This window comes from Bemisia tabaci, chromosome 5, assembly GCF_918797505.1.
Source record: "Bemisia tabaci chromosome 5, PGI_BMITA_v3".
NCBI lineage: Eukaryota > Metazoa > Arthropoda > Insecta > Hemiptera > Aleyrodidae > Bemisia > Bemisia tabaci.
Window position 1 is genome coordinate 30,972,538 of NC_092797.1, and position 20,919 is coordinate 30,993,456.

General features: G+C 41.0%; 1 protein-coding gene across 3 annotated transcripts in view; it reads right to left on the reverse strand.

The window, feature by feature from the left end:
* Positions 1-20,919, reverse strand: part of RhoGEF64C (Rho guanine nucleotide exchange factor at 64C) — a 263,281-nt gene that overhangs the window by 5,866 nt on the left and 236,496 nt on the right. For all 3 annotated transcript variants that reach the window (XM_072300547.1, XM_019051947.2, XM_072300548.1), the window contains 5 exons: positions 9,070-10,667; positions 6,649-6,818; positions 2,939-3,302; positions 1,162-1,284; positions 415-552 (listed from right to left, as the gene is read on the reverse strand). In XM_072300547.1, the coding sequence (XP_072156648.1) occupies positions 415-552; positions 1,162-1,284; positions 2,939-3,302; positions 6,649-6,818; positions 9,070-10,667 (2,393 nt within the window). The remainder of the gene's footprint in view (positions 1-414; positions 553-1,161; positions 1,285-2,938; positions 3,303-6,648; positions 6,819-9,069; positions 10,668-20,919) is intronic.

The window sequence follows — 20,919 nt, forward strand, 5'->3', positions numbered from 1 at the left end:
CTGCAGTTAATTTTATTGAAAAAAGCAGCATTCTCATAGTGCATCAACACAAAAGCACAAAAAGTAGTTGTTGTATTTAAAGGACTCTTGAAAAATTAATGGGAAAGATTATATGTTTTACACGGTAAAAAGGTAGGCCGAAAATGGAAGCTAGCTGAATATTACATGACAACAAGTAAAAAACCTTAGCTAAAATTTCCCTCCTAAAAAATTAAGAAAAAGGGACAGGTTCAAGTGAGTCCATTCTAACGCCATATCATGAAAAACATGAAAAAGAAGTAATTAGTAATAACAGACATATCTACATATATTTTCAAGTAAGTCATACTGTGTGACTTTTCATTGCTTTGTTTTTAGAATTGATGTATTAAAAATATATCTTTGACACAATATGACGCAAAATTGAGAACATACCGAGTTCATGTGTTCCAAATGTAATTCAATTTTGTGCTGGGCCTCCTTCAGTAATTCGCGACCCGAATGATGTGGGGGAGTAACTTTGTACAAACGTGCTAACAATAATGGGTACTTTGTTACACGTTGCACTGGTACCTAAAATAATTAAGAAAGACCATGATTAAGCATGACAAATATTTTTCTATTAAAATAATTACGCAAATAAAAAATAGTCATCACATGGATAAATTATCACTATGATCGTAAGCAGGCATATAATTAAAAAAATTTGCTTTGGTGAAAAAAAAAAAACATGTATCATTTGTGGGTCATAGGAAACAGTCGCAACAGATGGGTAAGATTAGCAGTCCAAGTAAAATCCGCCAGGATTGTGGATTCTGAAGTTTGATAAAGATGAAGAGTATAATTCTTCAGAGGGTCCGTGAATGCTCCATACACCCCTTAAGTAATCCACAAGAGAAACTAATTTAAGAACTGTTCCTCAGGTTCAGGAGAAGTAGGTAATATTGGTAGTTTTTTTGCATTCTCTGAAATTTTAAAATGCAGATTTTGTTGTTGATTCTCCAAGAATTAGCACTCTTAGCATGCCTTGGTGGTGTACATCCTATTACCAATCTCTTTTCTTTGAAAATAAATTACAGTGTTGGCGTAAAAAACTATATGCCTACCATGTAAACTTTAATTTAAAGAGTGATATTAGACTAGCTAAATTAACTTTTTCGTCCATTTACGAGAGAAACTTACCATTAAAAATGAGTTAAGGTTCATTCTTCGCAAAACACTATTTTCCATCTGGGAGACTCGAAGAAATATCCTCAACAGTTCCTTCTCTTTTTCTAGATTTGCCAGCATCATAGCTGCAGCTCCCTGAAAAAAGAGAAAAGGCCGATTAAGCAAAATTTTACCTAACACAATTATTAATGATTTTCGCACGTTGACCAGAGAAAAAAATTGTAAGAAAACTTTTAATTTAGGGAAACATTGTTACAAGACTTCTAATTTAGACAAAGTTGTCAGGAAACTCTAAACTTAGTAAATTTGTCTCACATTGCAAGAAAATTATTTGGCTTAGAGGTGTTCGTTTAGGACACATTATTTTGAGGGATAATAATTTTGTTTTTTTAGCTTAGATGGAGTTTTTCTGATTCAAACACAGGAGCTCTGTCCTAGATAACAAATTTAATTTCCTGTGAGCTACATAGAGGAAGAAAAACTCTTTCATTCACTGAAAAAAGTTACGGTCTACGTAGACGTTCCGCCCGTTCCGGGCTCAGAGGCCGAAAGTTCCGGCTGCTGGAGCCGTAGCTTCGATTGCTGCGGGTGCTATGCCCGGAACTTTCGGCCTCCGAGCCCGGAACACGGACGGTATGTCTATACAGCTTATAAGTACCGCTTCCACGGCCGGAGTTTTTTTTTTCTGTGCTCGAAAGATATTTCCTTAATGGAAAATAAATTTCTCTTTTAATCACTCCGTAAAATAAAAACCTTCAATGAGCAAGAAATCGTCTGGTGTATCGAGGAAATTCAGAAAACGGCCCTTATCGGTACCCTTCCTTTATTTGCATTTGGACATATTTATGCTAAATGGAACTGTGTGTGCAAGTGGAAAGATGGGGTGTGGTCTTTAGTTGAGGGCCATATGAATGAATGGGGATTATCAAGCGCCAAGCGATTATCTTGCTCAGCTTTAACTCATGAGCCCTGTTCCACAAGGCTCTTGTCACATGTTCACGGCTCAGGAGTTAGCGCTTAGTCCCTTTTGATTTCATGTCAAATCCCGCTTTTCCATTTCCATTTTCTAAAAATGAACTACATCGACTTTTACATTGTTTCTTATCCAGCTCACCACGAGCACACCCCATCTTTCCACTTGCACATAAGTAGTTCCTTTCACAGGGTTTCTACTGAAACAGGCTGGCCAAAAATCAGATCTTTTATAGTACTTTCTCAGTACAGTCCCAAGTTATTTAGTACCTCTTCAACAGAAAAATTCAGTACCTCCAATTGACGAACTTGGCAAAATTTCAAAAATTTGAATTTCTCGCTCAAATTGCGACAAAATTGACAAAAATTCCAGACCAGGGTGTCGACTGAAACAAGCTGGCCAAAAATCAGTACTTTTACAGTACATTCCTGAGAAATTCAGTGCCTCCTCAACAGAAAAATTCAGTACTTTTTCAGTACCCCCATTTGACGAAATTCGAAGTATTTTAAACATTTGAATTTCTCGCTCAAATTGCAACAAAAAAAGAACAAAAAAAAAGAAAATAAATAAATTCCGGACCTTCCTACGGAATTTCTGCACTTTTTCAGTACTTCCGGACCGCCCTTAAAAAATTAGTACTATTTCCGGACTGTCTGAAACCGGACTTGGAGACACCGTGCGGACCTTCGTGCGGGATTCCGCACTTTTTCAGTACTTCCGGATCGCCCTTAAAAAATTAGTACCTACTATTTCCGGACATGTAGACACCCTGCATTTGTTGGTTGGAAAATGCTTGATGCGTGAAGGGGGGCATACCTGTTTGGTGCAGTAGGACTCGAAGGCGTGGAGCATGGAGGTGGTCTCGAGGAAGATGCGTCCGATGTTGACGGTGAGGAGGTCCTCGTCGCCCTGCTCGACGGCGATCTCCAGGGCGTCACGGAGCTTCTCGGCAAGGATGACGTTGTTCTCCAGGAGCTCCTCCACGTTGAGAAAGATGAAGGTGAGCTGCTCCGGGGTGAGCAGGCCGGCGACGAGCATCGGCCGGTAGAACTCCTCCAGGATGATGTGCAGGTCCCGCCCGTACTTCTCCTCCGTCTCCACGATCTCCGCGATGATCTCCCGACGCTCCGTCCGACGCTTCGAGCACTTCCGACACACCAAGGGCGCGAACATCAAACCGCTGAAACATACACATCCCGAGAATTAGAAAACTATTCACACACAGTTTAAAGACGAATTTAGAAGGAGCTCTCAAACTGTACCTACTCCTCTAGCGGACTCAAATAGGGGGTAAGATAAGACCCCTAGCCAGGGTTCTGTGTTCTCGGGCGCCATGCGCCAGATGTTCTTAAAAATCGGGCCTTGGCGCCTAAAAATTGGGGGGCTGGGCCATCGTGGCGCCTAAAAAATTTGTTGGCGACTTTTAACGATGTTCAAAATTTCTTAAAAGGAAGCCCGGAATTTGAAAATTGTATGAAATTTCGCGTGAAGAAACAGTGTGGAAAAGTTGGTTCACCTAAACAGAGAATAATAAAACATCACCCTCAGATTGCCGGTGAAATTTCAAAACGTTCCGAGATTTCATGAAAAAGCCTGAAATTTGAAAATTTCATGCACTCTTTCGTCAAAAAAGAGTGTGGAAAGATTGGTTCGCTAAAACAGAAAATAATAAAACATCATCTTGAGATCGCCCGAATGCTAGCTAGGACTTAGTGAGTTTTTGGACTACTGCTCTCTTTTTGAGCCGTAGTATCTAGGTTTATTTTGCGAGGAAAGCTCCGTACTTTTGATGGATGCCTGCCATTCCTAATATATTAGAGCGCCTTAAGTCTCGTATGATACTGTGAAATAACTCTGGCTGGTGTGAAATAGTTGCTTCAAGCGCTGCTGTGGCACACTGCGGCGCGGCAGGCAGGCAGCCAGCGCGATACGCGCATTGGCGCCTACAAACCTAACAAGGATACTTCACGCGTTGCGCAATGCATGAAGTATCCCCGTTAGGTTTGTAGGCGCCAGTGCGTCGCCGTTTCGCTTTGTGTTAGTCTCTAATATTTAATCTGGCGGAGTCAGCGTTATTCAACTCATGATTTTGAAACGTTTGCACATCCTGTGTAAATTATTCTCATTTTAATTGATGAAACAAATGTGTTAAAGGAAAATATAGCGTGTGTTTTGTAAATATTAAGGTGGTTCCGTATCAAACTTAATGATTTCCGAAGCACACGAATTTCTACACGACTTCTTATAGCCTTTGATAATCGATGGCGAAAAAGCAACAGCAAGGCGATAAAGTGTAAAGCCCGGTGATAGGAACTATAGCCCGGCTGTATAATTTTTTATCGCTTCGTATAGCCCGGCCCTATGATTTTCTCCTCATTCTACAGCCAGCTATACGATTTTCTGGAGCATTCTATAGCCGGCTATAAAAATTCCTATGGTATTTTGAAACGCAGCTCTTATCGCCAATTTTTACCAGGGTGGGTACATTGCTTCTCAGCTATTTAAGGAAAATATGTGATACACGAAAAAATTGAATTGCTGATGTAACAATTTTGTAGTTAAAAAAAGAGATTGCGATGTTTCAATGTAGATTTTACCACAAAAAATGCCACTGTAACAACAAGAAGAAGCTACTTTTAACCAGCCCCGTAATTAAATTAGCTTTTCACTATTGTAAAATGTACATTTGAAACATAGCAGTCGCTTTTTTTAACAACAAAATTGTTAAATCAGTAGTGCATTTTTTCCGTGTAGCTACATAGAAGACTTTTATTCAAACAAAAACGAATGGGTTCGGCGAAATGTAGAAACTTGGCTTTCTGACTTGCCAACAGCTATTGTCGTTCCGAACCGGAGATTCAACTTAAGGTGCTGGACGACAGATTTATGAGCAATTGCCACTGGTTCCGACTATTCGGGACTAGAAACAAACCATCCAAATGACCGGATGCACCGAATTCATAATTAATCGGTAGGCAAACAATATTCGTGCTCTTGACCGTTCCGTCCGGATTCACGGGCAAAACCAGTCACATAAAACTTGACCTATGACAGCAGCAAACTCTCGTCCCGAGCATCTGCGTAATTATTTCACCTCAAACTCGCGTAAACTTGTTTCTCCTCTCGTCCATACTCTTACTTTCTGAGTTTTGTCCGATTTGCATATAAATGAGCTCGCGCTCGCAGAATTTAAGAGGTTATCCCAACAGTAAGTTCTTGCGCGGGTTATTCCGTACAATTTACTGATGAAATCCGATAAAAAAAAAAAAATAACCAACGATCCACCGCACGGTCAGTTATTTGAACATCGATCATCGCTATCGATTTCTAGGATGGGTTCAGAAATCAACAAATCTGCGGGCCGACTATTGAAATTGATAGACAAAGTTATAGACAAAAGGAGACAGAAGAGCTATGGAGAGATCCTATTGGTGAAAGCGGGTGGTTGCAATGGACAAAGGAGGTAGGTAATAGACTGACTAACGGCAACTCACGAGACACCCGACAGTTAGTCTATCATTTTCTCCCTTTGTCGATAGGAACCACTCATTTCAACCAATAGGGTCGCTCCATACTCCTCATGTCTTCTTTTTCTATCGCTTTGTCTTTTAATTTCAACGATCAGCCTGCTGATTTTACAGCCAACGCTGCAACCATGACGGCTTTGCGCATCAATTACAATAATCAGTCCGTTGGAATATTAATTAATCTAAGTTTCGAAATTTGAAATTTTGACAATTTTCACTAAATATTTGAGGAATGTAAACCCTCTATCTGATCTGCACATATATACCAGCATATTGCTTTACCCCCTGGCGTAAGTGCATTGGGTACAAGTTTGCGATTTCTCATTTGGCAATTCATTCATTTACTCGAGAACAGCTGCAACATTTATTTATTTTATTTTTTTTTCTATAAAAACAGGACCACCTTTTTCTGAAATTTTCAATGCAGAACGTGTATTAATTAAAAAATAAGTTGTTAGGTGACTCCGATTAAGCCCTCTGCTTTTTACTCATTCATTTCTACTTCTTTTGACACTTAATAAATCCCTCCTGAAAAAAAGGGAGTCTCTTCCCGTCCTCCCGATAATATAAAACTGCTATACAGCACACGAATTCAATACGTAAAAAGTTGCCAACGGCTGTTTTGGTACGTGTTACGAGTACTTTAAGTAAGCATCCACTTATTTGACCGGAAAAACTTAACTTGGAACATAGAAAAGGCGGATGCGTAATTCCTTTAAAATAAAACTGGATGATACCACTATTCGAACTTCGAAGTAGTTTTGTTGCATAGCCGGCTAATTGAAGGAACTTTCGTCGAGGCATCCCAAGTACCTCTAAGTGAGCGCGTTTTACGTCGGATATTGACTCTAATGATAAAACAAATACGCAAAAACAACCCTATTCACGCAGGCGGGTTTCAAGCAGTGGCTCTTGCCATTTTGAATTATTGCATGCTACTCAGATGAAAATGAATGTTGGATTTGAGACGAATGGTAAAATAAAAGTTGAATTGCTTACCTGTCTGAGACTTGCGTTTCAACTGGTTGATCGCAGTCTTCGCAAATATGCTGTTGGTCCTCTCTGAAAGTGTCTGGAGATAAATGCTGCCACTTACTACGAGAGCACTGGCTTGTTTCTGATCCAACTCCTGAGTCGTTCCTCTCGATCTCGGCGCAACTTTTTCGTACCTAAAATTGAAACACCAGAGTTAAGAATGGTGCCATTTTCGAATAGCTATTGAATTACAAAAATTTGTCCACTTTTCATTTCTATTTATGATATAAACCACCTAGTGCGACGTACAAAAAAAAACAAAAAAACCATCAACTCGTGATATGATTCCTTTTTATTACACTTATTTCTCCACTTCTGATTCAGTTATGTGCAACGTAAATAATATCATGTTTCTTTACAATGTAAATAGGACGTATACCTATCCTCCAAAAGGCTCCTATATGAAATAAATCAATTTCTTATTTGTGTAAGATACGTGGTTTCAGACTTCGTCCATCGATATATGGAAAGCGTCTGAGGGATTTCTCCGTGATTAATTTCGTCTCTTTTCACTATAGCGCTTGATTCTGATCAAAACACCTGCTTCGACTTAATACCAACCACCAAGCGGTGAGAATATCCACCTCACCTGCCACACGGCATTGAACGTGCGAATCAATGCGACGCCGGGACAATAGCAATCGCCCGCACTTAATGGCGTGATAGGGAGCCCGCCAAGGGGGAAATTATGGTGGGAGAGGGGAGGGGGGGAGAAACTGACCCCCCTCCTCCCCCCAACTGATCTGGTGCGGGTGGGAATCTGCATAAGTAATCGCATTTAATAGCCGTTCCAATCCGTTATTATAATATTAAATGAACCCTGGGATGCGTGGATGTCGAAGCCCTGCAAAACGGAGCAGTTTCGGAGAGAAACCGCGGCGAAGAAGAAAGCTACTTATTTCGTTCGATTCTTTAGAAATTGAGGGCTCTTCGCTTTCGATCCTGCGAGTCTGTTGTGAACCTTCCGAGACATGAACATTGTACGAGGCTTAGGGATTGAAACCATGTAGAAAGTCGGATGACTTAATAGGTAAAGCTGCAGTTGGAGACTCGTTTTTTTAGAGCTCCACCACTAAGGGATCTAAACAGCGTAAATTTTTCTTTTCTTTTTGGTTCCTTTGTAGTTCCGCTGATTTACATGGTACCTCTCTTTGTAATGGAGATGTTGCATGTATAAGGGATTTGCGATTTGACTAATGATTCTTATCAAAAATACACTATACATAAATACACTAATACACGGAAATACACCATTTCTCTTTTCTCTTCCCCCTGTTCCATGTCATCGTCTAAGTTTTTCCCTTCCTCTATCACTTTTCTTCCTCATCCTCTCCCCTTTTTCCTCGTTCTCCTCTCCTTTCTCCTCTCCTTTTTCTTCCTCTTCTTTTCTTCTACTTCCTCTTATTTTCTTATCTCTCTTCTTTTTTTCTTCCTCTTTTTCTTATCTTTCCTCTCATTTCCCTTCTTCTCTCTCTTCTTTTAATTTTTTTTCTTCCTCCTCTTCTTTCCCCCTTCTGTTTCTTCTTCTTCCTTGTCTTTTTCGTATTATGCGCTTTAGATGTCTAAGTAACACATTCTCTCATGACGTATACCAGGATTCCTACGATCCTAGCCTGTCAGGCCCTAGGTTGAAAATGGAGATGTTGCATGTGCGTGCGGAATTTGCGATTTGACTGTTAATTCTTATGTAAAAGTTGGCGAGAATGACGATGGTGCCACTGGTTTTCTCTGAAATTAACTCCCAAGCTCAAAAAAAGCTCTCGAGTTGAAGCCGAAATGTAAGGGATATCCCACGCTATCCTGAGAGTCCACCTCTACATCAAGACGAACTCTCCATGCAAAGATAGGGAGCAAATACATTAGCAGTGATGCCGTGCGTTTTCAGTTTTAGAGTCTCCGAATAAAGTGGCAGCCCTGTCAATATATTTGCTCCCTGTCTTTGCATGGAGAGTCTGGAGAGTCACGGTACCATCGTGTTTCTCGCAAACTTTTACATAAGCATCAACAGTCAAATCGCAAATTCCTCACACATGCAACATCTCCATTGACGCAAAGTACCTAATATATAGAAAAAGGAAAATTATAGGAGTATGTTCCGAATACTCGCTTGCTTAAAACCCTTGGAAGGGAATCCTACATTATCCTGAACATTATGTGACGATTTCTTCACTTAATTGCTTGACATTTTGAAAAGAGCAATTGGGAAAATTCTAATTGAGGAACTCTCCCGTCATTGAGAGCATTTTTTGAAGCTGAGGATCCACCTGAACTAGATCTGACACTCTCGAGAATGGCAAGTTTTAGAGCTGGTAATTAAGGATCTGTGCGGTTTTGAGAGACTCAAACGCAAGGGTAGAAAAGTTAACCATTTTAATTTACCATTACCTTATCCGTGTGCCGTATGGAGCTGTTGTTGGAGGAGCAGACGTGGTTGCCCGAGTCCTCGCTGGAGTCGCTGCAGCTGGCCTGACTGTGCCTGGAGCAGCTCAAGTCCAGGGAGTTGATCCGGGAGTGGGCCGGCGTCGCGGTCTCGTTCTCCTCCTCCATGATGGTCTGGTTCATGATCGACTCCTCGATCACGTACTCGGGCTCCTCCGCGGTGGCGATGCACCTCTGCTTGGCGTCCACCAGGTAGCTGAGGATGTCGTACTTGGAGGCGCCCTCGAAGATCGAGCGCGTCGGGATCGTGTCGTCGATGATGGCCTCGAGCGTCGTCAGTGGCGGAGGCGGCGAGAGCGGCAGCGGAGGCGGGATGTCCGAGATCTCCTCGTAGATCGGGTCCGACACCGACTCGTAGTGGTTCGAGTCCGAGATGATGTTCTTGGAGGAGTAGAAGATCTCCGGCCTGTCACTACAGAGCGATACCGTGGATGGGGTCGGCGTGGGTGGTGCACTAGAGCCTTTCCCGCTGCTTACACTGTTTGCTGAAGATTCCCAACTAGATTCCTCAGGGTATTTGTCTAAACTAGGAGCGGGCTCGCTGGGTTTCCCGCAGATGTGCGGGATCAGATTCTGCCGCAGGGCCAACACCGGGTCGTAATTCCTTCTGATGAGGCAGCTCATGAGATTTTCAGCCTCGCTCGAGTCTTTCTCGGCATCTGGAGGCTCTTCAGCTATGCCCTCGAGTCGACTAGAGGTTCCCGCTTGTGGCGTGCTTGGTGTGGGAGTGGGCGATTCCGGTTCTGTTTTGGCAGTCGTCTTTGTATCACAGTCGTCGGGGGGAGCTGCAACTCGATCCGCGCAATTGATAGGGATCGAGCTTTGGTAAAAGGAATCGGTCCCTTTGAACTGGCCCACGCTGATCGTCACCTTGTTGACCTCGTCGGCCTTATCAGCGGGGCCGATGACTGTCACCGACGGCGACTCGGGTGGAGGATGGGAATCGCCGCCGATCATGACGGTCGAGACCCTTCGAGGACTCACCTCGATGGGCACGATCGAAACAGTACTGCACTCCTTCTCGTCTTCGACCTCCTCTTCGGATTCCTGCCCGACTTTATCCTTCTCGTTGCATTTGATCTCCAGCTTGATGGACTGGGAGTCTGGTGGCTGCCCGCAGACGAAGTCGATGTAGTTGTTCTCGATGTAGATCATCTGGGAGTTGTAGTCGGGTTCGGGTTCTGGTTGCGGCTCGGGCCGCTTGGCGAAGGGGAAGATGAGCCTGGGGGGCGGTTTGGGGGGCGAGAGGGCGCGCTGAGCCGGGGGCGGCGGCGGCGGGGGTGGTTCCTTGGGGCGGCAGCGACTGGGGCTGATGACGCGCGCGCTCCCCTGGGTGACGCCGTTCTCGTCGATGGCGAACATGACGCGGCTGTCCCCTCGACGGCCCATCCGGAGGTTGAGTCGCATCGTGTCGTTGAAGGCGTTTCCGTTATCCGCGCTGGAGGTCGATGCCGTGGCGATCCGCTCGCTCAGGCTCCGCTGGAGCCGCTTGAGTCCGGGCGTTGTCCAGAAGGTGGTCTCGCTCCCGCACGGGACTGGCACATCTGCAACAGATCCAAATACCCGTTGGTTAGTCATAGTCGGCCAAAATATCGAATCAACAAAAGGAGTGGTCATGCTTTGATGCTTCAATTTTCGCCCGGTGCCACTCGCAACGGAACTCATCTCTCATCAGAGTGGTTCATCATTGGCGAGGCGTGAAGCAGTGGAGTAGCGTGCTTTGCGATATATCGATTGATCGACCATTTAAACCTTTGGAAAAGTATCGATGGACAGGGTGTTCGCAGCGAACACCTTAATTATCGATTCTTTACCACAGCTCCAAATGGGGAAATATCGATAGATCGCAAAGCACGCCACGCCACTGGCGTGAAGGATCGATTATCGATAGTTCCCCACTTGAATCTGTGGTAAAGAATCGATTATTAAGGTGTTCGTTGCGAACGCCCTGTTTATCGATACTTTTCCATGGGTTTAAATGGCAGATCAATCGATGAATCGCAAAGCACGCCACTGGTTCTTCTTAATATCTATTGGATACCTCTAGATTATTCTCTCGGACAGTTTTTCGCCGATAGATCTTTCAATCTAACCGGAGTGTTACCGTCTCGGTTGTTAGTCAATTAGAATAGAAGCAGTCAAATTTGCTTCATACTTTGGTTATTATGATTTAACAACTCAGGTTTATTTTTTTATTAATGTATTGCTTTGTATAAAGAGCAGAAGGGAGAACAATTTCTTTTATTTTTGAAATGAACGAAGATCAGTCCGTCGAACAGAAATTCAAAACCAATTCACGAAATAACCTTCATCAGTTGATAATAATGCAAGACTCTTTGTCAGTCAAACGCTTCCAAGATATATGTAATTGGGACTGAAGAAGAAGAATGTGTATTCCCATTGTAACGTTTCAAAATCTCTGATTTTATTTTTTTCCAAAGAAAGTCAATCACAATATCTCTTTGAAATCATTTGACAAATCTTTCTGAACAAGTGAAGAACATTCTAAAACATTTCAAGAAAAAATGTCGGTTGATTCCTTTGAACGATTGAATAAAACATGAGCGGAGATTTGCAACTTAACTTTGAAAATGCGGATTTTTCGCTTTCTGATGTCAAAGAACGGAGGATCGGGTTTTCGAGAATTTATTTTTCTAGCGGTAGTGTAGTTTTCGCATAAAATTTTGGTGAGCGAGTTCTTTCATCTCAACGGTGCTCATCCTCTTCATGGAACTTTAAAACGCGCCTACATAGGAGACAGCTGAGCGCTTCTCCAACACGAACGTAGTAGAGCTTCACTTCTTGTTTCATTCCTTTCTTTTTTACCGAATCAAATCTAGCTCGAGAGTAATCATACGTAGAATCGATAGAGAAATTAAGCTTAATCTCTAAATTAGGGCAAAACCACCGGATTTCACGATAATTCGTCTGAGACTGCGGCTAGCCGACTGCGAGTGTCCAATTTCTTCGATAGCCCGATGTATAGCCGAGAGCGCCAACTGGGCGGAGTTCTGCCGTGCTAAGGAAAAACGCCGTATGAACATTCGAGAGTTGCCAAATTGCCTCCTATAAAATGTTTTTAGAAGGAAGCTCTGCGTATTTTTCCTCGACATTTTCAGATATTTAAGATTAATCTGCGAACAATGTTGCGCGAAAAATTGGAAGAAAAATATTCATAACTTTCCCGGTAAATCGGTATTGAATCAAAGGCATGGTGTCTAGAATTTCTGACCAGGGTTATTCCCGATTTTTCCCTGATTTACAGGAGCTCATTCCCTGATAAAAAACCGTACTTTTCTCCTACTTCCCCGAGATTTTCTGGGGGAAAAGAATATAACTCTCCAGAGTTCCATTTATGAATATCGATTTTAATTCCGATGAGGTTCCGGATGTTTATAATATCGGGTGAATGAAAGCTTCTCCATTCATTTAATGATTTGAAGTTTCAAATGTGTCATTCAAGAAGTCAAAAATAGCGCTCGATCAGATTAGACCGCCAAATTTGAAAACGAAATGATCCCTAGAAGCGTTAGAAGTCGAGATTCCCGGTTTCTGGATCAGATTCCCTGATTTTTCCCTGATTTTCCCTGTAAATTTAGATTCCCTGATGGATCCCGGTTTTCCCATTCTATACATCGTGGATTAGACCGCCAAATTTGAAAACGGAATGATCCCTAAAAGCGTTAGAAGTAGAGATTCCCGGTTTTTAGAACAGATTCCCTGATTTTTCCCCGATTTTCCCTGTAAATTTTCATTCCCTGATGAATTCCGGTTTTCCCCATTCTAGACACCATGGATTAGACCGCCAAATTTGAAAACGAAATGATCCCTAAAAGCGTTAGAAGTAGAGATTCCTGGTTTCTGGAACAGATTCCCTGATTTTCCCTGTAAATTTTCATTCCCTGATGAACCCCGGTTTTCCCCGGTTTTTTTCCATTCCAGACACCATGATCAAAGGCAACTTGGCAACGTCTGAAGGCTCATACGGCGTTCTTCCTCAGCACGGCAGAGTTGGGGGATCCTCGACGTGGCAAGCGGAGACTCCGGGCTGTCATTCACTTCGCACGAGAGACCCCGATAGATTATAGAGAGACGCTTAATTACGAGTGATACGAGACGTTTCGTGCTTAAATTTCTCCTCTCGGAGCCCGGCCCGGCAAAGGTCTTGCTCTGGGTTCAATCGAAAAAACGCCCGGCACCCACCGACCCACCGCGGATCGCGAATCGTGCGAAACGATTGCGACCGTGCGCGAGCCGGCTCATCAGCGCTAAATGCGAATCCAAGAGCTTCTTAACTTCTCTTTTCTACGTAGGGTGGTATTGCCTTTTCAGCCGAGAAATTAGTTCTCAGTATATTAATAAGCGAATTTTCGCGATCGAATATCATTCACGGTTGAATGATATTCGACGATTGTGCATTTTTTTTTCAATGATATTCGACTTCTTCGTTGGTCTCACCAGAGACCGTTGAAATCCATCAATTTGAAATTTCGAATTCACCTCGGGACTTGAATTCAATTTTTGAATTGATGCAATCGATGTCAGGAACTTCATCTCTCACCAAAATTTTTGTTCTGTCATCTCTATCTGTTGTTGTGTTTCGTCAATTCAAGTCTGGTGTTTTCGCAATTTCTGTGTTTTAGTGTTTCGTGTTTTCTTATTTTCTTCTTAATTTCATTTAGGAAAAAAATTTGAGCTCTGATTGGCTCCTGACATCACCGATCATCGGCATCACTCAGCACTGATCAATTCGTTTGATGAATGACATTCGATCGCGAAAATTCGCTTAGTGTAAAACCTTTTCCTTACCAATTTTTCAAAAATTGTTGATGTTTTTACACACAAAAAAAAAACACTGGAAAAAAAAAAAACACATTAGATCTAGAGTCCAGACTCTTAAAAACATCGACAAGAATACTCTTGATTCAATCAGATTTAAGCTTAAATCAAGAACCAAGCCTCTTAATTTGAGCGGATTTCCTTTTGACTTAAGCTTAAATCTGATTGAATCAAGAGTATTTTTTCTTGTCAATGTTTTCAAGAGTCTGGACTCTAGATCCAATGTGTTTTTTTCCCCAGTGTACGTAGGGTGATATTGCCTTTTCAGCCGCGAAGTAATGTCTTAGGAAATTAGTGTAAAACCTTTTTCTTACCAATTTTTCAAAAATTGTTGATGTTTTTACACACACACAAAAAAAAGGTGAGGAATTTTAATAATCGGTAGGAAAAAGGTTCTACACTAATTTGATAAACATGGCCGATTAAGTACACTAGAAAAAAACTGTTTGGAGCTAGAGTCCAGACTCTTAAAAACATTGACAAGAAAAAATACTCTTGATTCAATCGGATTTTTGCTTAAATCAAGAACCAATCCACTTAATTTGAGCGGATTTCCTTTTGATCCAAGCAAAAATCATATTGAATCAAGAGTATTTTTTCTTGTCGATGTTTTCAAGAGTCTGGACTCTAGATCCAATGTGTTTTTTTTTTCTCCAGTGTTAGATAGAAATTAAATAAGTATTCTGAAAAAGATAACTTTATTAGTTCCTAAACGCGAGGTTCACGGTGAGGACGCGGTCAAATGTCCGTGTGAAACATGAATGAGTACGGTTCAAGTCCATCAACCGGATGACGTCTTGAGGGTGTCGGGGAAAGTGGAGGGCCAATAAATACGTCTCCGAATTCCGTCCGTTTAACGGGGAAAAGTCACGATGCCTGATTCTCGATGCAGTGCGCGGCATGCCGCTTGAATGAAGTTTATTGCGCTTTTATGGGATCCGGAGCCCGGGCCCCAATCGTGATTTATTCCCGGGTCCATACCGCCGTGCTAAGGAAAAACGACGTATGAGCCTCCAGGCATTGCCAAATTTCTTATGATAAAATACGAATTTATCGGGGAATTTCCGAATATTTTCCTCTAACCTTTTACAGGGTGTCTTAAAGTCCGGAATTTCCAGAAATAGTACCGATTTTTTAAGGAAAAACGACGTATGAACCTTCAGGCGTTGCCAAATTTCTTATGAAAAAATACCAATTTATCGCGAAATTTGCGAATATTTTCCTCTTAAATTTTCCAGGGTGTCTAAATGTCCGGAATTTTCGGAAATAGTACTGATTTTTGAGGTAAAACGACGTATGGACCTTCAGGCATTGTCAAATTTCTTTTGATAAAATACGAATTTATCGGAAAATTTGTGAATATTCCCGGCGGTCCGTAAGTACTGAAAAAGTGCGGAAATTCCGCAAGATGGTCCGGAATTTTTTTCATTTTTGTCCCAATTTGAGCGAGAAATTCCAATTTTGCAAATTTCGCCAAATGGAGGTACTGAAAAAGTCCTGAATTTGTGGCTTAAGGAGGTACTGAATTTCTTGGGAATGTACTGAAAAAGTATACTGTAAAAGTACTGATTTTTGGACAACCTGTTTTGAAACACCTTGTTTTCAAACAATTTGATTAAAAATTAATTCTAAAGTAGGTATCCGAAAATTTCAAGGAAAAATATGCACAACTTTCTTCAAAAATACATTTTTACAAGGGAAACTTTGGCAACATGCTAATGTTCATACGATGTTTTTTCAAGTGCGGCAGCACAGCACGCTTCTCCTCGACTCTTCTGTGGACGCCCAAGCTCCGTGAAAACCCCCTCATTTATTTTCGCCATTCTCTCCACGACAGGAGTAACCTGAGAGGCAGCGGAAATTAGTCAGTTTGGACGACGATGGATAAACTCTGAAAACCTGTAACTGAAAATGTAAATGCGGCAATGCAAATTTCCTCCTGTATACTATCTCTCTGGCCCGTAGATGTATGTTTTTCTCCTTTTTAACTCCCGAATTTGACTCGGAGTAAACGGCCCATTTCTAACAGTGAAATTAATTCAGTATCAACAAGAGTTTTCTCGTGAGAAACAATTTCACTTGCACAAAGCGCCACTGAGCGAGGGACAGGAGGGTTCAAGGTGAGGAAATGTGATTTAGTGAAACAGGCTTTCGGTGATTCGACGATAAAGTGAGATCTGATGCAATCATCGAAGTCTTACAGAGAGAGTAGGTCACCAGCGCCGCCTGCGTTATCAAAATGTCACCCCTCATCAAAAAAGTCGTGCAAAATTTCTTTTCGTACCATGGACCGAAGACGTAAGCAATTCGTAATGAGCCCTCGTGTAAGGCAAGCTACTTTAGCTATGCCATAAATTCACATTAAAATAAATGTGACGTGGTGAATTTTAAGATGCCAAAGACGTTTTTTAAGTAGGTGCGGCAAATATAACTCGAGATAATTTCAAGTGTTTGCTCAGGTTAGCGCGGCCTTCAAATACCACAAAATGTCCTCATTTTCGCTATGATTCGCGAAATTTAAAATATTTAAACATCCAAACGGTGCGAATAGCTATTCAAGTTTAAAATAAAGAGTCTCTTTCACAGACGGATTCTATCGTTAGAAAGTAAAAGTGTAAGCGAATGCCAATTTTTTACGAGTACCTGAATGAAACAAACGCTGATCTGTCGTCACCTATTTTTTTAGGTATCCTAGCCCATCTTTACAAACAGAGACACTCTCAATGTGATGTTGATAGTGGATAATAGATACTTGAAGTATGCGGCATACTTCAAGTTATGCCCTCTGCTATGCCGCTTTATACCTCTCGGAGAATGCTGTCATTGGCTTCATTTCAGAAATTTGAAGAAAACTGGCTTACCTACAGGTATTAATACCCAATAATAGCAGAAAAAATCATACGAATAAGCTCAGTAGATCTCTAGAATAAATCATGACCAAGAAGAAAATTTACATCGTTTGAATGAGAAAGTTCAAAACTTAACCACTGGAACAATATTTGTGGCAGGATTTGTGCAAAGGGACTTTGAGTCCGATAAATCTATCATTGTAACTTGAACAAATTAGCGCCTACTCTTCCTTTGGTATACAGAGTCTCTAGGTTTCTGATAAAACAGAAAAAAAAGAGAGAAAAATACCAAAAATTCCATCCCAAAAGTGGTTTATTCGAAGTTTTTCAAAATGGCGGTTCACGGCGATTTTCAAAAAGACCATGAAATGGTTTACTTTTCTGAGAAGCGTTAAAGTCTCCGAGCTTTCCTGTGTAATTCTCGATTCTCACTTAAGGTGTAGGAGGAGTAAATTGATCAAGAGGGCCAAATTTAAGGAAAAGAGTCAGCAAAATGGGCTTCTTTTGAGCTAGCATCGGCAAATACACTTATAGAAACCTTGGGATGGGAACAAGCTGAGCAAAGTTTTATTTCAGTTCCTGCGTGCATGTTCGAAAAATTTTGACCAATGACTTCAAGACGTCATAAAACCCTCCATTTTTGAGCCTTCAGCAAACTTGCATAAAAATCTCCAGATTTTCTTCCCCTATGCAGTAGTATTAATAACTCAATAAAATCATGAAATCGGTTGATTTAAAAAAAATCGGGAATTGGAGAGCTTATATTTATTGCACTGAAAAAAAATTCTCGGCGTTTTTACCAAGGTCCGTTGGTACCTTTACCATCTCACTTTTTTTTACCAATTATTGGTAATTTTACCAAGACAGACTGGTAAGCTTAACTAAAAACCTGTATTTTTACTATATTTTCAGGTGAAAATACCACTTTTATTGGTAATCAATTCCCGGTAACTTTGCCATTTTATCTCGGTAATTCTACCACAGTCGATAAAAAATATTGGCGTTTTTACCAAGGTCCAGTAAAATTACCAAGAAAGTCCAATAATTTTACCGAAATTTCTCGGTAAAATTACCAATTCCATAAATGGTAATTTTACCAAGAAAAAACTAGGATCAAATAGAACCCTGAATTCTTGGTAATTTTACCCTTTTCTTAGTAAATACACAGAGATTTTTTTTTTTCAGTGTGATATGAAAAATTAGAGTTTTACTTTTCTATCCTCTGAGAGGGCGTAAAATGAACTTCTCGTCCCCACTTCGTAGGAATTCTGTAGAATCCAGCCGGGGCCCGACCCGACCCACCACGAGAGGCAACGATAGCTTTCGAAATAATTGAACCGTTCAGACTCGAAAGGATCGAGAAAACTCCGACCCTCCCCGATCAATCGAATACTCGAGCACCCGCTGAGCTCCGATGTTATACGAGTCCACTCGATCATTACTGAGAGGAATTGTCGCTATTACGTCCGAAAAGCTTAGAAAGGCGTAGTCTGAAATGCAAATGAGGAACTTGCGAGGACGGGGTGGGGAGGGGAGGCGATCCTTGTCCAGTTACAGCTTACAAGTTTGGCGCTCGGATAATACTCGTGCACCATTCCGCAGTCGGCGTTCGGTAACGCATTGGCATAGGTCAAGTTCCAGGTGAAATAAATCCCCTTGAGACGTTGCCATTTGCTACGACGTGCTTAAGACCAAATGAGATTCTTGTACTGAGTAGCTGGGAGGATGGGCGTATGCGGCAACGGTTTCCCCGAGGGCGACGAAACGCTGACCTCTGGTTTCACTTTTGTTTGGGCATCAATCACCGTTCGTCCGGTTTTGGGTGTTGGGAAGAACCACGCGGGCAATACGGATTCGGGTGCCCGGGCTTTTGTGGCAAGCTAAGAAAAAACGACGAATGAGCAGTCGTATGGTGCCAAATTTCTCATGAAGAACTGAAGAACCTGGGGAAATGTTAATTAATTTCTTTAATGCACTGCAAAAAAAACACATTGGATCTAGAGTCCAGACTCTTGAAAACATTGACAAGAAAAAATACTCTTGATTCAATCGGATTTTTGCTTGAATCAAAACGAAATCCGCTCATATTAAAAGGCTTGGCTCTTGATTAAAGCTTAAATCAGATTGAATCAAGAGTATCTTTTCTTGAAGATGTTTTTAAGAGTCTAGACTTTAGATCCAATGTGTTTTTTTTTCCAGTGTTTAATGTTTCAAGAGAATGTTACTTGATATTTACAATGGCGTACGCTAAAAAATACTTCAAAACTTTTTTCTTTAAATGGAAATAAAATTTCACTGATTTAAATGATGAATTGTTGCTCAATATTTTGGTTTGTACACTGCGGAAAAAAACACATTAGATCTTGAGTCCAGACTCTTGAAAACATTGACAAGAAAAAATACTCTTGATTCAATCGGAGTTTTGCTTGAATCAAAACGTAATCCGCTTAAATTAAGAGGCTTTGTTCTTGATTTAAGCTAGATTCTGATTGAATCAAGAGTACTTTTCCTTGTCGATGTTTTTAAGAGTCTGAACTCTAGATCCAACGTGTTTTTTTTTCCAGTGTACCTAAAGAAACACTTATTTCATCGAGGAAAATTTTTTCTGAGGGACTGACTTTTTTAACTTTAAAACTGAACTTGAACGACTGATTCTTTTTTATTTAGTCAAGTAACTTTGTCATTGGTGACAAATTTAATTACCCTTGAATGAGAAAGAATTTAATTTGAATGAAAACAATTAATTCAATAAAGAATATTTTCTCGAGACTGGAAAAACATTGTCTTGAGCAGAAAAATGTCCCTTAAAATCAAAGACAACATTTTTTTCTCCGTTAAATTCTTAAAATAAGATTTTCTTTAATTTATCTGAAAAATTCAATGAAAGCTCTTTTCGAAAATGAATTTTTTATTGGGAGAAACTTGGCAACAATCGAATGTTAATACCTGATACGTCGTTTCTTATTAGCATGGCGATTCTGTCTTTGGGAGAAACTCCCAGGTCACCCGTGGAGGGCCAACTCTCCAATTCGATTATTGTCTCTGGACCTGTCAAATTTATTGATCGGCCATTACGGTCGAGGAGTGGACGGGAGTGTAAAAGAAGGAGGAGAAAAAAAGTCGCGCCCAATTTCAGTGTCATTGCCTGGCAAGGTGACCAGTGGCTGACCTTTGTCATTATCGCCGTTTGAATGGCCATTATGATTTTCGGCGCTCTAATGGAAAGTTAAAGACTTTAGGCTTGCGGGCCGGAATTTCAGGTGCTACATAAGTTCTCCTTTTTTTATTGGCAGTTGTTTATCGCATCATGCAGAAAAAAATAGCCGCCGAGAATTATTGAGGGAATTTTTTTATGGATCTGGTGAGTTGAAGGAGGCGTGAGAAATTTTTTAACGGCATTATTAGTTTTTATATGGAGTTATTTTCTTTCAAAAAAAAAAAAAAAAACGTTCATATTGTCGATACCGAACATGTGAGGTCCGCAAACTAAATAATAAAAATGCAGACTTTAAATAGAAAAAAGGACCATTAATGGAGTACATGAAACAAAACACAAAATTCTGGGAAAGTAAATTGAGAATACAAAGCTTTTTCTGAAAATTATGGAATTATTTAGAAACTGTTACACAAGAAGAAAATTTACGCGAATAACGCCTTTTGAGAGGTGATTAATTTAATGTCCCGTAAATTTATCCAAAGAGATTGATGGCGGATTTGATACAGAGTTTGAATCGGGTAATCAGGTCACTTGAACACAAGTTTCGGCTACGAGAGTAATTAAGCTCTTTCTGGTGGATTATGAGCATCCTCATTCCATCAGAGGATGACATCCTCTTTTTCCTACGTCAAGACAGCTCTTCTCTCTTTCCGCTAATTTTTTAGGTTTAACTATTAAAACTATCGTACCTAGATTTTAACTATATATAAGATATTTATATAACTATTATATCTCTAAAAACTATTCTGCGACACGTGCGATTGCCCCATGGATCGAAATTCGTGCATCGGACTAGACCGAGGACTTACGAGGCGAACGCATCAGCTAATCTGCCGTGCTAAGGAAGAACGCCGTATGAACATTCGAGAGTTGCCAAAGTTCCTTCGAAAA